This window comes from Habropoda laboriosa, unplaced genomic scaffold (genome assembly GCF_001263275.1).
Source record: "Habropoda laboriosa isolate 0110345459 unplaced genomic scaffold, ASM126327v1 scaffold34, whole genome shotgun sequence".
In the NCBI taxonomy this organism is placed as follows: Eukaryota; Metazoa; Arthropoda; class Insecta; order Hymenoptera; family Apidae; genus Habropoda; species Habropoda laboriosa.
The window spans coordinates 463618-477649 of record NW_017100142.1 but is presented as its reverse complement, the minus strand read 5'-3'; the positions used below and the strand labels follow the sequence as shown (position 1 = coordinate 477649).

The 14032-nt window shown below is 47.4% G+C and overlaps 1 protein-coding gene across 1 annotated transcript in view; it reads right to left on the bottom strand.

Moving 5' to 3' along the window:
- The window catches only part of LOC108571988, a 46151-nt gene that overhangs the window by 637 nt on the left and 31482 nt on the right, over positions 1–14032 (bottom strand). The window contains exons 2-15 of the mRNA XM_017934165.1: positions 11329–11503; positions 9903–9998; positions 8232–8553; positions 7704–7759; positions 7203–7357; positions 6941–7113; positions 6802–6851; positions 5857–5988; positions 4821–4862; positions 4020–4213; positions 1521–1746; positions 791–920; positions 419–726; positions 147–345 (exon numbers count right to left, since the gene is read on the bottom strand). Of these exons, the coding sequence (XP_017789654.1) occupies positions 147–345; positions 419–726; positions 791–920; positions 1521–1746; positions 4020–4213; positions 4821–4862; positions 5857–5988; positions 6802–6851; positions 6941–7113; positions 7203–7357; positions 7704–7759; positions 8232–8553; positions 9903–9998; positions 11329–11503 (2258 nt within the window). The remainder of the gene's footprint in view (positions 1–146; positions 346–418; positions 727–790; positions 921–1520; positions 1747–4019; positions 4214–4820; positions 4863–5856; positions 5989–6801; positions 6852–6940; positions 7114–7202; positions 7358–7703; positions 7760–8231; positions 8554–9902; positions 9999–11328; positions 11504–14032) is intronic.

The window sequence follows — 14032 nt, the reverse complement described above, 5'->3', positions numbered from 1 at the left end:
AACGAATCTCCCTGATTTGCATTTTTTCGAAATTTCGCTTATTACGGTTCCGATACGACCACGGGACGGAACGAATTAACCGTGTTACAGGAGGGTTGAATCTTCTCAATCTTCGTAAAACGTAGAAAAATGAAACATATACGTACCGGATAGTTGCACCCAAAGGGTTCAAAGGTGTGCATCAACGGAAGTGGCGTAGGATTCCTGACCCACTGGATTCCCTGCCAGTTCGTCACGATCCACACGTCGTCCATCGCGACGATAGTGTCTAGGAACGAAATGAATCCCTCCTTATGGTGAGGCTGGGTGAACCAGGCCGCGTGATAGAACAGTCCAAACGGTGCTCTGCAATATACAATTTCCCCTTTTAAAATAACCTCCGTTTCAATCGGTGTCCAAGTAGTTCAACAAGATCCACCTGTTGGTAGTGTAGTGTCTCTCGAAGTTCTTGATCAGCATCTTGTAAACGCCGTCGGCAGTCGGTGGGTTGCTGCAAGCGTCTCCCATAGAGCATCTACCTCCGTTCAAGTCCTGCCACATCACCATAGGAACTTCCCACAAGCCTGGATAAGACCTGGTGGGACAAGGAGGGATCATGCAGTCGTGGAAGAGTTTGTAGTCCAAGGTGTACGGCCAGCTCGGTGGTCGATTCTCGTAGATCGGCATGGAAGAGTCGTAGGTGAAGTTTGTGTCCCACAGCATTTTGAACATGTTGTTTCCGCCGACCTGTTTATTAAAATTCATCGACACGTTCTTGGACACCTATCTTAGCTGGAGTAATTAAAATTACCGATAAGAAGGGAGCTCTCATTCCTCTGACATCCTCGAGCTTGACGCCTCCGTAGGCCGAGAGGATTTCACGCTGTCCGGCAACTTCTCGCGCCCATTTTCGATGAGAGAACTGCTCACCGAAGCTGTGCCTATTTTTCAGGGATTTATCGTTCGGTTGATCGTTCGTTCGAAAAATGAAACAGTGAGGCCAGAATGCGGGAAATTCGATCACCTGGTAATTACCCTTTTACACGCGTCAGTAGGAAACGATATTACGCAAAAGGTCGGAGAAGGAAGTTCGCGGATTGGTTTTTGTTCGATTAATAAAGAGACTTCTTTTAGCCTTGTTCGGAACCGGTTTCACGCATTCTGACCTGCCGGCGAGGTGCTAAAGCGGCGACTTCTGTCTGAATAAAGCAGCTGATGCCCCCCTACGAACGACTAATCAAGCTTGCATTAGTTGCTAATTGATCGGCGTAAAGGCAGAGAGCGTGAACTGGCGTGATCGTTGAAGCATTCTTGATTGCTCGATGGGTAAATGGAACTGTGATTAATGGATCGACGATAATGTAACGTGGTGCTTCGTTAATCCTATCGATTAGGTATCGGTATGCAACAGCGAGTTAGATACTTTTCGACGATAAAAAACAAGAAAGGGAGAAATTAGAAAATACAATTCTACAGGTGTGAACGGTACTCCGGGATGTTCATTCACAGGCGAGAGCCGGGCTTCTCGAGTGGGTACTTACGAAACCGTGTGGGAGGCAATCTCATGACCGGTGGCATAGAGATTTTGGACCTGGCTGTAGTCTGTCCACTCGTGGGAGACGTAGAACGTTGCCGAGATGGGACAGCCGTTCGGGTTTTTCCGTCCCTTCTCGAACAGATCGGCGTAGAGACCCTTGTTCAGGTCGTTCACCGAATCGTCGAACGTCAGGAGGACGATTTGCGGTATCTCCTCCGGAAGGTAGTCACCTGTTTCAGGATTTCGTGTTCCGGAATAGAGGGGAGGAGAAAGAGAACAAGGTTGTCGAGGAACCAAGGAGCGTGTATTTTTGTATGTATCCCGATTGTTTCGTAATTTGTTCGAGAGAATGAGCATAATGTACGGTGTGTGAATGTGTATCGACGAGTGTGCGACGGTTAGAGTGTGGTTGCGTGATGGGAATGCGAGGGATGACCGAGTGATGCGACCAGAAAGACAGAGACAGAGAGAGAAAGAGAAAAGAGCGAAAAGAGAAAAGTTGCGGTTAGTACGCGTCATTAGTATACGGCACAGGTGCGGTACGCAGCTGGTGAAACTGCCTCGCGACCCGTGTCACCGTTCATCTCCGATCGCGACCGTTTCACCAGCCGTGTATCGCAATTTACGCTTTTATCTCGATCCGCCGACGATCCTCTAATTGCCTGGCCCATACGCCAACTACGTAGTCCCTGCAATTTGTTCCGGAAACATGGCTAAAGAAACGAAAGAGAAGCGCTGTCTCTTCTACGAACGCGTCAATGAAACAACTTGTTCCCTTCTCTGCCGGCATAAGGACAGTATACGACGATACTATCGTTTTCTCAGGCTGAGAAGAATACCAAATCTTACTTTCAGACGAGCTCCGCGTCTCTTCCGCGCATTCAGGATATTTAGTTTCCTTTTTCCTCGTTAGTATCAGCCCTTCGCGCTGTAATTACGTTTTCTAGGTCGTTCTCAGCCGGCTCTGGCCATCGAGGAGATCGGAAATCTCGACCGTCGGGGTTTCACGGTGCGAAGTGAAAAAGAAAGAAGAAAATTCCGTCTTCTTGTTAGCCTGTTCCATCGTATCGGAGGATCGTCGTCGAAGCGAGGAACATTAATTCTCGTAGAAATTGGAATCAGCGTAGAGAAAAAAAAAAAAAAACACAGCGGAAATCGTGCGTCCAGAGAGAGGACTTTAGTCGAAGAGATGCGCAGGCGATGACGTACGATGGACCATGGGGCTATCTGGCGCGACCAACGAATTAGCGTGGAGGTGCGACGAATTTTTCTTTCATCGCGAATGCAAGAAGAAGAAAAAAAGACAAGGTAGCTGTCTCACGTGGTCAGAAACTTACGAGACTGTGTGCGATGCCATTTCGTGGCCGTCCGCGTATAGGTTTTGCACCTGGCTATAATCGGTCCACTCGTGCGAGACATAGAACGTGGCCGTGATCGGACAACCGTTCGGATTCTTACGGCCGTTCTCGAATAAGTCGGTGTATAATGGTTTGTTCAGATCGTTCACGGCGTCGTCGAACGTCAGCAGAACGATCTGCGGCGTCTGTTCGACCGGAATTCCACCTGGATCAAAGATATCGTCTGTTCCGCGGACACTATTCTTTTCCTCGAGACTCTCTCAAGAGTCAACGTTTCTTGTACAGGGAGGTCCCCGCGTCGCACGTGCTTGACGTTCTCGACGTTTAATCTGAAGCGCGGGATCTCCGCTGATCCATTGCTCAATTAAAAAGGAAACGTAGGCAGAGTCACCCGACTCCGGCAGATTCTTCCGGATGATTTATGCGAGGTATGCGATTGCACAATCCTTTCTAGACACGCAGGAACACTCGGCTAGGCCGTTTTAATGGCTTACGTACCCGTGCTTGCCCGCGGGGAATATTATTACCCTGACTCTAACCGTCTCTTCGTTCATCACGGACCGTTTAATTGAATGCAACTGTTATTATCCCCGGAGATGTATTCGTACATATTTTTCGTTCCACATAATCGTTAAAATGATCGACGAGCCGTTTAACAAGTTACATCTAACCTAATTCGATCTCTTCGAAAAGAAAAGAGAAAAATGGTCACCTCGAAGTAGGCACAAATTCTTAAGGGCAAACTGTACCGATTGAAATTCTCGCCGAGACACGAGCTTTCGATTTCGAGCAACCTTCGACGGGCACGTGCGAAATTGCGAGCGGCAAAGCGGATCTGTTTCACTTTCGAGCGGGCACCGTTCGAACGGTTATGTGTAACGTTAGAATCGGAGAAAGTCACGGTGGCTGCTAAACCGATCGGCTAAACTTAACATTCGTGCCGCGCGGACGCTTGCGTCACTGGCTACTATCCACGTCCTATCCTTTTCGACGATATCGATTCAACTTTTTCCGCGTGTACGTACGTAAATACGTACATACGCGAATGATCGATCGAGCAAATCGATCATTTCCCCTGCCTGCCTCGTTTTACTTATCTGATGCACGAGATCGCTTACCGAGAGAAATATTCGCGGCACGCTTACCTGGAATGTCTGCACCGCCGCAACTGCAATCAGGAAGCAGGCAGACGTCCTTGCGACACTTTGCCGCCGGTTTGTCGACCTGAGGAGTCGGATAAATCGGCGATGGCCTCAACGGAGGATACCTGTAGATGTCGACGAACTCCTGCGCTTTCGACACGATCTCCGTGGACGGCTTCAAGGTTGGCCGCGACCGGCTGAAACACCGAATATTACCGATTTCACGGAATCGATCGCGGAAAAACCAGACAATTCACTCCGGCCAGCCATTGTTTCCTGTCGCGTCAACGTGATTTCTCCTTTTCTACGATCCCGACCACCGTGATTCTGTCTTTCGTTTCACTGCGTCTACTACACTTTTTCCCGCTGTTTCTCATATGTGTCCATTTCTTTGTTTTAATTTTCATCGGTATTTCTTTTCGTTCTAATATTAGTTAGACAGAGGCGGGTAATCGTTTAGTATGTTTAATAGCGACAGCTGTGCAGCTTAGACGCAATTAACTTTCTAGCTGCATTAATTCAACGCAGCCACGTTCGTTCACCTCGAGGAGCGACACAAGCGAGCCAGTAGATCTCGAGGTTTCCGTGCAAACGGATCGGATGTCCGCTTTTGCTGGAACAATATGCTTTTTACCCTACTTCGATCCTCGACGATAGCGTCCGATAATTCGCGCGTTAATTGGAAAATTGCTACTTGTCCAATCGTACACAAACGAGACATGTTAAATCAACTTTCTACCGACGCCGTTCGAACGACACGCGAGGAAAATCTTCGACGAAGCGTCGTAACAATTCGCAACTTACGGCGGTGCTGTGCCACGATGGACCTGTTGCGGACGACCCCGGCTGAAAGAAGCAGACAGAAGGAGATTGAAGATAGAAATCGTGGCAGAGGACGTGGAGGAATTTCGAACGAGCGACAGAGGGGATTGCGGAGCGGAGAAAAATGAAAAATCCACGGCGTTTCCGGCGGCGCACAAAAGGAAAATGTTCGGCTACCGGGAGAGAAAGCGAGTGCTTCGTTTTGCGGAATACGGAGATCGGCGAAATCGGGTCTTGGTCGACGGAGACGCTGCAAGGCCGTTCTCCGCGCGGAAACCGAAGACTAAAGATCGAACACGCTGACGAGAGATGTACTTCGTTACTTGTTTACAGCTGTAAATTAGTAATTCCAACGATTGCAATCGTTGCAACTTGAAATACAGCACACGATGCTGGTAATAAAGAACGATATTTGTTTAAACTAGCGTTTATTATTACACAGGTTGCAACGCACGGCGTGTAAATGATAAAGAAAGAATTGTAACCTAATTGAACCCGCTATTCCCACGAGAAACTTTATGGTCGGCGTCTTCGATCTCGCCTTCGGTTACGATCAATCTACCACCACTTTCACGAACTGTTGCGCGCCAGCACATAATAAAAGTGAACGCGTACGAGCGCACTTACGCGTTGCACTCGATCACCGTCCATGTTCGTAATAATCTCTCGTGCGAAATTCGTCTCGGGGTAATAGCTACTGAGGATTTTAAATCGCGAATATCGGCCAATCTCTAAATGTATCACACGTTATCCGCCGCAAAAAGAGTTACTCCTTTTACTTTGTTACCGCTCGCAAATTTTCCATCGACGCTGCATGCACGCGAAAACGCACAGGGAAATCGCGTCTGTCGGGTGCGTTCGAAGAAAGCGTGAAATAATGTCGCGTTCGACGTGATGGATTCGTTGAAATAATATCGATGAAAGGCGACCGACCGATCCCTACACTCGTCCAGACCCCTCCGGTTGCATAATTGGGCAAAAAGTGGCGAACGACGGCACACGCGGATAGGTACGGTACCTGGGTGCATTGACCGTGTAAGGCCTGCTGGTGGTGGACGGAGGCTGCGTGGTCGTCGTCAACGGGATGAACGTGTCCACGATAGCGTTTGGCGTGGTCACGTGGACGACAGGGTGGCTGAGCACGTTCGGTCTGTGCACACGCGACGTTTAATTAATAAATTGCCCACTCGGCAAACCGAGCGACCATCTCGTCCACGCCTTTTTGCGGTCTTTCACCGCAGAAGCCACTTCCGAGACGGATCGTTTATCTCATTTTTCCGTTATTAACGACGACACAACGTGCACAGTTTCTTCTTCTTCTTCTTCTTCTTTTTCACGTGGTTAGAATTCGAAGTGTCTCATTTTTCCGTTATTAACGACGACACAACGTGCACAGTTTCTTCTTCTTCTTCTTCTTCTTCTTCTTCTTCTTCTTCTTCTTTTTCACGTGGTTAGAATTCGAAGTAACAGTGTAAAAGTGAAAATATACCTGGTAGTGTCTGTTTAATCAACGAGTTAAGAACGATACTGTTTCTGTCGACGGTGTACAGTCTTTGGAAGCGATTACCACAAGCTATACAGAGACGTTTAATTGATCAGAGAAACGAGGAACACTTTTAGAGGCGACAGGTGATCGAGACTAGAACGAGTGTCTAGCGAGCTCTGTCTACGTAAGAAGAGGTTCTCTCGTTGAATTTCACGGGATACCTTCCATCGAAGAGTCATCGCGAATGCTACAAGAATGCTTACGTTTCTAAGAAACGTAATTTACAAGAATAGAATCAACGGAGACCTCGATGAAAGCTCAAGGCGAGGGTTCGAACGATTACAACGGTAATTTTCTCGTCGTTCCACGCTCGCGGAGATAGCGCGAAGGTTTCTTTCTTCTACGCTCCCGCGCAAGAAATCTCTATCCACGAACGTGACACAGAGGATCCGTTTCGATTAATAAGAAATTTCTCACCTGAACGACTGGCCATCGGTAATGCGGAACTTGTTCTTGTTCAGCTGCGCCTGGACACCCGGTGTGCAAAGAGGAACACAGAAAAAGGAATAGAATGATTGTGCATAAACGAGCGAGCGAAAAATTCCTAGCTTTTTACCTGATTCTCGTAGATATCGTAGTCCTGTGCCGTCACGTCTTGGTTCAAGTTGTACTTGTCCGCTTCGTTCACCGCGACCTTCTTCGGCTTTTGATACTGCTTAGTGTTCACCTCGCTGATTTTAACACTCGGCTGCACCGCCACCGTTTGGTTCACGGTGTATTGGTTGTAATCTAACCGAGAAACGACCGCTCGTTGTAGTTCTCTCGTCGGAGAATCCGAATTTATCGAAGAAATTTTCCTCCTCCAGGAGAACGCTTACCGTCGTCCTTGTAGATGGACACGTCGTCGTCGTAGATCGTGTAATAAGGGTAGCTCTGGTCTGGATCGCTGTAGTAGGACTTGGAGATCACCGGGGCGACTGTGGACGCGAGGATCTTGGCGACTCTCGGTGACTCGGAGGATGGTACTTGTGTCCTATTCGTGTGAAACGTGCTCGATATTTTTCGAAAGATTTCGGAAAAATGGGTGAGGAATTTAGGTGAGAAAAGTGGACCGAAGGGAAACGTTTTGAAGCAAGTTTGAAACTGCCGTGGTGTCGACTATACGAAGAGAGTACCAAGTAAAGATACCTATAAATATGATTCGGTGGGCGGCGTCGTACAGTCTTGGAGGGCCGAAAGAAACGTCAGAGCGTTACGTGAAAGGCGTGTAGCAGCCACCGGGAGAGAATTAAAGGGGGCCCACGGCGAAAGAGAAATCGAGTAAAAAGGTGGTGGCGAGCACCACAGTAGAGCCGGTCCGATTTCAAAGGCTTACGTACCTGTAGTGGGCTTCCGTTTGGGCACGCGTACTCAGCAGGCTCTCCTTCTCCCTTTCCTGTGCCCCGAGAACATTAAACGACAAATTAATTCCAGCCACTTGGTTTCTCATTCAATCTATCTTTTCTTTAACCGCTAATTGACTGCCGCGGAGTTTCTATGTGGCAACCGAGCTGTATGGAGAATTCACGTGACGCAACCTGTTTTATACGCAGCGTACCAGAGAGGATAGGACTCAGAAGCCGAAAATCACAGAGAAACTCGCGTAAAACTTTGGCTGGCGTCTTCTCTGTCCCCGATTTCACGGTACGCGGGCTTTCCTGTTTCGCCAATCGGAGGACCATGGAAACCGGCCTGCGTTTATCTCTAATTGGTCTATCGTTATCCTGTCAAACGTTACGGCTAGATGACAACCCGATACTTGACACATTTACCACGATACACGTTGCTCTTGTGTTGGTACGATTTGTGAAAAACAAAAGGTCGGCAAAAACGGTACATAGAAGGAAATTATCGACACGCAAACTCACCGAAATCACGTTCCTTCTCAGACCATCCCTGTCCCTCTGCACTTGACCAATCGTCGAAGGTTGCCCTCTGTACACTCTCTGCTGTCTGTCGCTTTCCACTTCCGTAGCTGGTTCGTACTCGTCCTCGTGATAATTCCTGACCTGTTGCCTCTGGCGAATCTGCTTTTCGGTGATCTGCGGCACAGGGACCGACGTGGTGGTCACAACAGGCTGCCTCTGAATAGGACGAGGCTGTTGCTGTTCACGCCTCTGTTGCTGTTGCGGCCTCTGTTGCTGCTGCTGCTGCTGCTGCTGCTCCTGCAGGGTCTCGATCTTCGCCGATCTAAGTCGTTTCAGAGAAGAGATTGCGACAGAGTTAATTGCTAGTCTCTCCGATCGTTGCGGCTGTTTCGTCGATTTTTTCTTTCCAGCTGTTTGCTATTTCGCAAAGAAAGTGTCGCAAAATGGTCGAAAGATTGTATCAAGGAAATGTTCATCGAAGTAAGACGATGGACTAGTTTAACAATCGTCACGATTCTTGAATAAGCAATGCTAAAATACTTTCTACTTTTACAAAAAGTACTTGCATTACAGTTACGTCGATTGAAAAATCTTCCCTCCAACAGAAGTGTCGAAAAATCGTGTTAGAAATGATAGATTGAACTCAGAACGATCTAACTCGTTAACGATCGATCTGTTCACCGCTCTACTGAGCCTATCGGACTAGTTTCGCCGAAACAACGTTGCCGGGAATGGCAAGGACGCCGATGTGGACGCGTCGCGACGAAAGGAACCGGCGCACCGGTTGAGAAACCGCCTCTTTTCACCGATTACTCGCGCACAATACGTTAATGAGCGACTGTTCGTTGCTTAACTTGTTCGCCTTACACAAGGGAACTCGTGGCCAGCTCCGCTGTGTTGTTATACGCGAGGGAGAGAGAGAGAGAGAGAACGGGTTCATTGTAGGCTGGCACACGATCGTTATACAACAAATTCGCGCTCGTATTTCCGCTCGATCCTTTCGGCAACGAGAATTAACATGTAACTGGACCGTTTTGACGGGCTCTTTCGATTACGATCTAGGGGACTTTAAGAGAGCAGAACGGCGTATAATAACCGTAAAATCTGAAGGAAAGTAACAGTAAGAGAAAGATACGTCTCGTCTGTGGCAATCGTGTGCTGGTAACGAACGGAGAGAACCTTCACGGCGATTTCAATTCTTCGCCGAGTTACATCAAAAACGAGTTGCGTTCGTAACCGAATTTTATTTTCCAAGCGAGGAGAAAAAAAGAAAAGAAAAGAAACGTACAACTGGATCGTTCCAATCTCTGATACGCATTTCTTTTTCTTCTTTTACCTCTCCACTCTCTCTCCCTCTCTCTGTGGCACGCGGTGAACGCGGGTGAAGTTCGAGCACGATCGGTTTCGTAATAGGAATCGTTGCACAATCGACGGACGTCCGGCGATACAGATCGATCGGGGGAGGAACCCGCTTCGCCTCACGAAGGCCGTTCACGACGGCGAAAAGGAAATCGATCGGCCTGGGAAAACGTTTCTCGTTAGGACTCGCGGTGAATTAACTTCGTTTCACAAATACCAGGATTAATTAAAGCATACGGAGTAGCCAGAAAGTTACGTTATCCCACGTGTGTAACAGTTATGAGCGACACGTAATCGCTTTGAAATACTCACCTCTCCAGCAGCGGATCGTCTTCGGTTTCCTTACTGGGAGATCCGCCTTCGGGGCAGCCTACGTTACGTGGCCAATCGCATGTCTGCAACTCGTGGCTGTGGAAAAGAAAGCAACGTAAATTCAACCGGTTGATAGTTTGGAGATTGTACGTTGGAGATAGTGAAGAACCGAATCCTTCGAAAATAGACGCGATGGAAATGAATTTTTCCATTTTTTCCAAGGATCCTCGAAGATCCAGCGAATTTGGAGTCGCGGTTCAGGTAAGTTTACGAGCATCCTTAATTGGAGCTCTAACCATCAAGCGTACCTTAGGCCAGTGCAGGCCGGTTTTATAGCGAACTCGTTTGTACGCACTGTCGTATCGAGAGAGGTGTGGCACTCTGATTTTTTTTCCAGGGTTATGCGTACGGCTACGACCCCCTTTTACCTCGTAAGTCCAGATCGAAAGTGTACCCAGGATCGTAATCGCGTCCTCTGACACCCTCGTTCGTGATACATTCCAGAAACCTCGACATTCCTCGCTTCGATATTAACACTTAAGTTCCTCGTAATTTGCGAGCCGTGTTCGAAAATTGAAATGCACGGTGCCGTGTCATCGTACAACGTTTAACGAAAAAAGATTAGCTCGTTTAAGGGAGGTCGTTCACCCGTGGATCTTCGCGACAACTTCTCTATATTATTCGCCCACCGTGTACTTTTTTCCTCCTATGGAACAGGTTTCCGTTGATCGTCGATTCTAAATCACACGAACGGAATCCTTTTATCCGCTATCAACGTGCCACACGAAATTCCATGAAATACGCGCCTACACGCGATCGTTTAAATTTCAATTGGAAGAGTAAAAGGCCGCGTGTGTGCGGCGTTATCGAGTGTCCCGTGAGTTGTGTAGCCTGTCTAGGTGGACGTTTTAAAGCGTTTCCGCAGGAATTTCGTCCGGTACCGACGTCGGGGGCAAGAAATAGAAATCTCCGCGGAATCTCGCAATACACGGGCCCTGGGAATACAGGAGAGCACGTCCATTAAACCTGTCTATATCTGGACGACAATACGCTCCGGCTACAGGGTTTCAAGCTTTTGATTCGCGACGCCTCGGTATTATTCGCTCGCGTTTCAATTCGCCGCGCCGCTAATTTTCTCGCCATATTAGTCGATCGGTAGATGGATCGCGTACACGATTCTGGCTGTTTCTTTGCACGTGCGCGCCTCTTCTCGATCGTAGATCCGTTCTCGTTCGAGGAAAAACGATTGCGCGACGCGGAGTGTTTCGACGAATTAGATTCTTATTCTTTTTCTGAAGCTAGGTAGGAAAGTGATACAGGATAGGGCGTTTCGTCCTGGGCCTCCTGGTGGACTCGTCGGTAAGGCTTTCTAGGAGACCCGTGCCTTAGGCGCGGGAGGGACGCTTTAAAGAAGATTTTTCCTCACCTGTACATCAATCCCCCCGTGCAGGACTCGAGCAACGCACCGCCAAACACGCAGACGTAGTATTGCGTGCAGTCGCGCGGATGAGGGTAGTATCCGAACTCCTCCGGGCACTCGAATTCCAAAGCTGCCTCGTTCCTGCTCGCCCTGGCGTTTCTCGGGATGTTTCGTTGACATTCTACCGAACAAACGAAAGAAACTCTTTGTTAGTCTTGAAACATTCTCCGAGCTCGGTCACATTCGAAGAAACGTGCCTCCTCGCTACGGTTCACCTAATACACACTTCTTATTCCGCCCCCGCAGCACAAGTACACTAATAAAAAGAGACAAAACGAGAGAGATACTGTCAACGAGGCCCCGATACACACGGTGAATTATAGCGTATGCACGGTATCTTAGCGTGGATCTGTTAGCGTAGTAGAACGTGAGCGGTACCCAAAGAGGATTGCGTAACCCGGAGAACAAGCAACCGGATTTTCGGCCGACCTTGCGTATTCACGCAGTCGAGAAACTCGAACAGCCGTGTATATAGACGGTTCGTTAATCCGCGAAAACTGGAGAGACCACGAAAGTAGGAAACGAAATCCGAAAACGTATTTTTCGTAACCCGCCGAGAGGCGAACAACGACGTGGTAGCGATTCCACGAACACAACCTTTCATCAGGAGCATAACGAGGCGAGGAAAACGCGAAAGGACGCGACGCGTTGCGTCTAATAGCGGTTGCGGTGCCACTTCGTTACCAGCTAAATAGACACGCTATCGTTAAAAACCGTTTCTGCGTTCTCTCTACTATTGTTTCGCCTGGCGGCGGATTCGATTATCCCACTAAAGCTTTCTGGCACAATTTCATCGTGGGACCGCCACCACCGACGCTGCAACGACGAATTGATTTGTTGGAAACGTGACTTGCGCCATTCCACAGCCTGCCACTTTCCACGTGAGAATACGCGTTCGTTACAATAACGCTACGCCTGGTTGCCTGTATGTAAATCTTTTTCTACTCGTTTTCTTACCGTTTGTGTAACGGCGCTGCGTTAACGGCGGGGTGGGGCGGCACTTACGGTCGAAAAATTTGTGAAATGTCCCGGTTTAACCGGGGAGAAATCGAAATACAGTTCTTCCCTTTCTTCTCTCGAAGAAGGAAGACTCGGTTAACCGAAGTTCGTTTGCGCGAGCGTGGATAGAAAATGGATACGAGGGAAAAAGCGAGAGAAGAGGGGAACAATCGAAAGTTCGTTACTGTTTATTTACCGATTTTTTCCCCGATCGAAAGCAATAGAAAACCACGTGCATCGAAAGCATTTCTGGGTCAGCGTTTTTGCGCTCGACGGAGCTAAAAGGCGCGGTGAAACCGGCGTGTTTCTTTCGCCTTCCCATGAGCGGCGAGGGAACAACAAAGCGGTTGCATAATTGTCATTAGGCGGCGCGCATCTAACTTGGCGGCACATTCTGATGAATTTTCATTGCTCGATATTCCGCGAGCGTTCCACACCGGTGAACATTTTTCTATCGCGCGAGGAATTCGGTAAGTCTAATTGGAAACGCCAGGAAGGAAAGGGTCGGGTAATGACAACGGCGTGGACGCAATCGATCAGCGGGAACGCGTCTAATTAGATCAAGACCGGTCGAGATCGAGACTCTTGGATCGAATGACGAATTCTTTCGTAAGGGGTTTATACACACCCTCGTTGCCTCAAGAAATCTACAATTCTTTCCGCTATCTTTCCCTTTCGATTCAGCAATTCTTTGTTGTCAAATAAAATATTCGATTGATTTTCGGGGTAAAATGGCATTCTTAGCTTAAGGTATAACTATACAGAGGCTCGCATAAAAGAGATTTAACATTCTTTCGTATTCCTGAATTTTACACAACTTTTACTTTATCCCTCCTTATCTAGAAATCGCCTTTTTTGACTTAACATCAATTTCGCATTAAACGACTCGTTTATTGAAATAGACGGGAAATAAATCCCGGTATGTAAATTAGACATAGGCTACCGCATAGTACAGTAAAATCTCTACAAGAGTCAGTAAGGTTGGATTCTACAAGTGACAGTATAGATGGTCCTACGCCTAAGCTGCGTCATTGCTGCGCCCATGTTATCTCGCTGACAGTCAGTCAAACGTGTAACGCTACACCAGTCGGTTTCCTTTACGAGATTTCACGGCTCCACAAATCATAATAGAAAAATATAATTTCTTTAATTTTACTTTTTTTCATCTGAAATTTTTTTTAACATCTGATGAAAATGATATCAAACACGATATAATTTGAACAACATTCACTTATTAAAACGTTCACTGTCACGCCAGATTTACAGGTTGCTGTCAGGCGGCCACAAGAAAATACATTTAAAGCATTGGATTATAGAATTATGCTTTATAATTTTTTTTTTTTCAATTGAAAATAATGTCTAGCTAGCTATGACGTTCCAAATTTTTAGTTGACAACATTTATTTTATTTTAATTACTCTGAACATTTGAGGCACTCCAGTCACTGATGACCACCATGGCCGTATCGAGGAAACAATCTAATGTTAATACTTATTGAGTGATTAATTTAATTTCATAATATATCGCTTTGAATAAATTACCAAAACAAATTGCTAAGAAATTACAGTAAATACCGGAACACATTATCCGTCGAATGTAGAGGGAGAGCCACCGTTTATCACATAGAGTCGGATCACATAGAGTCGGCCTAC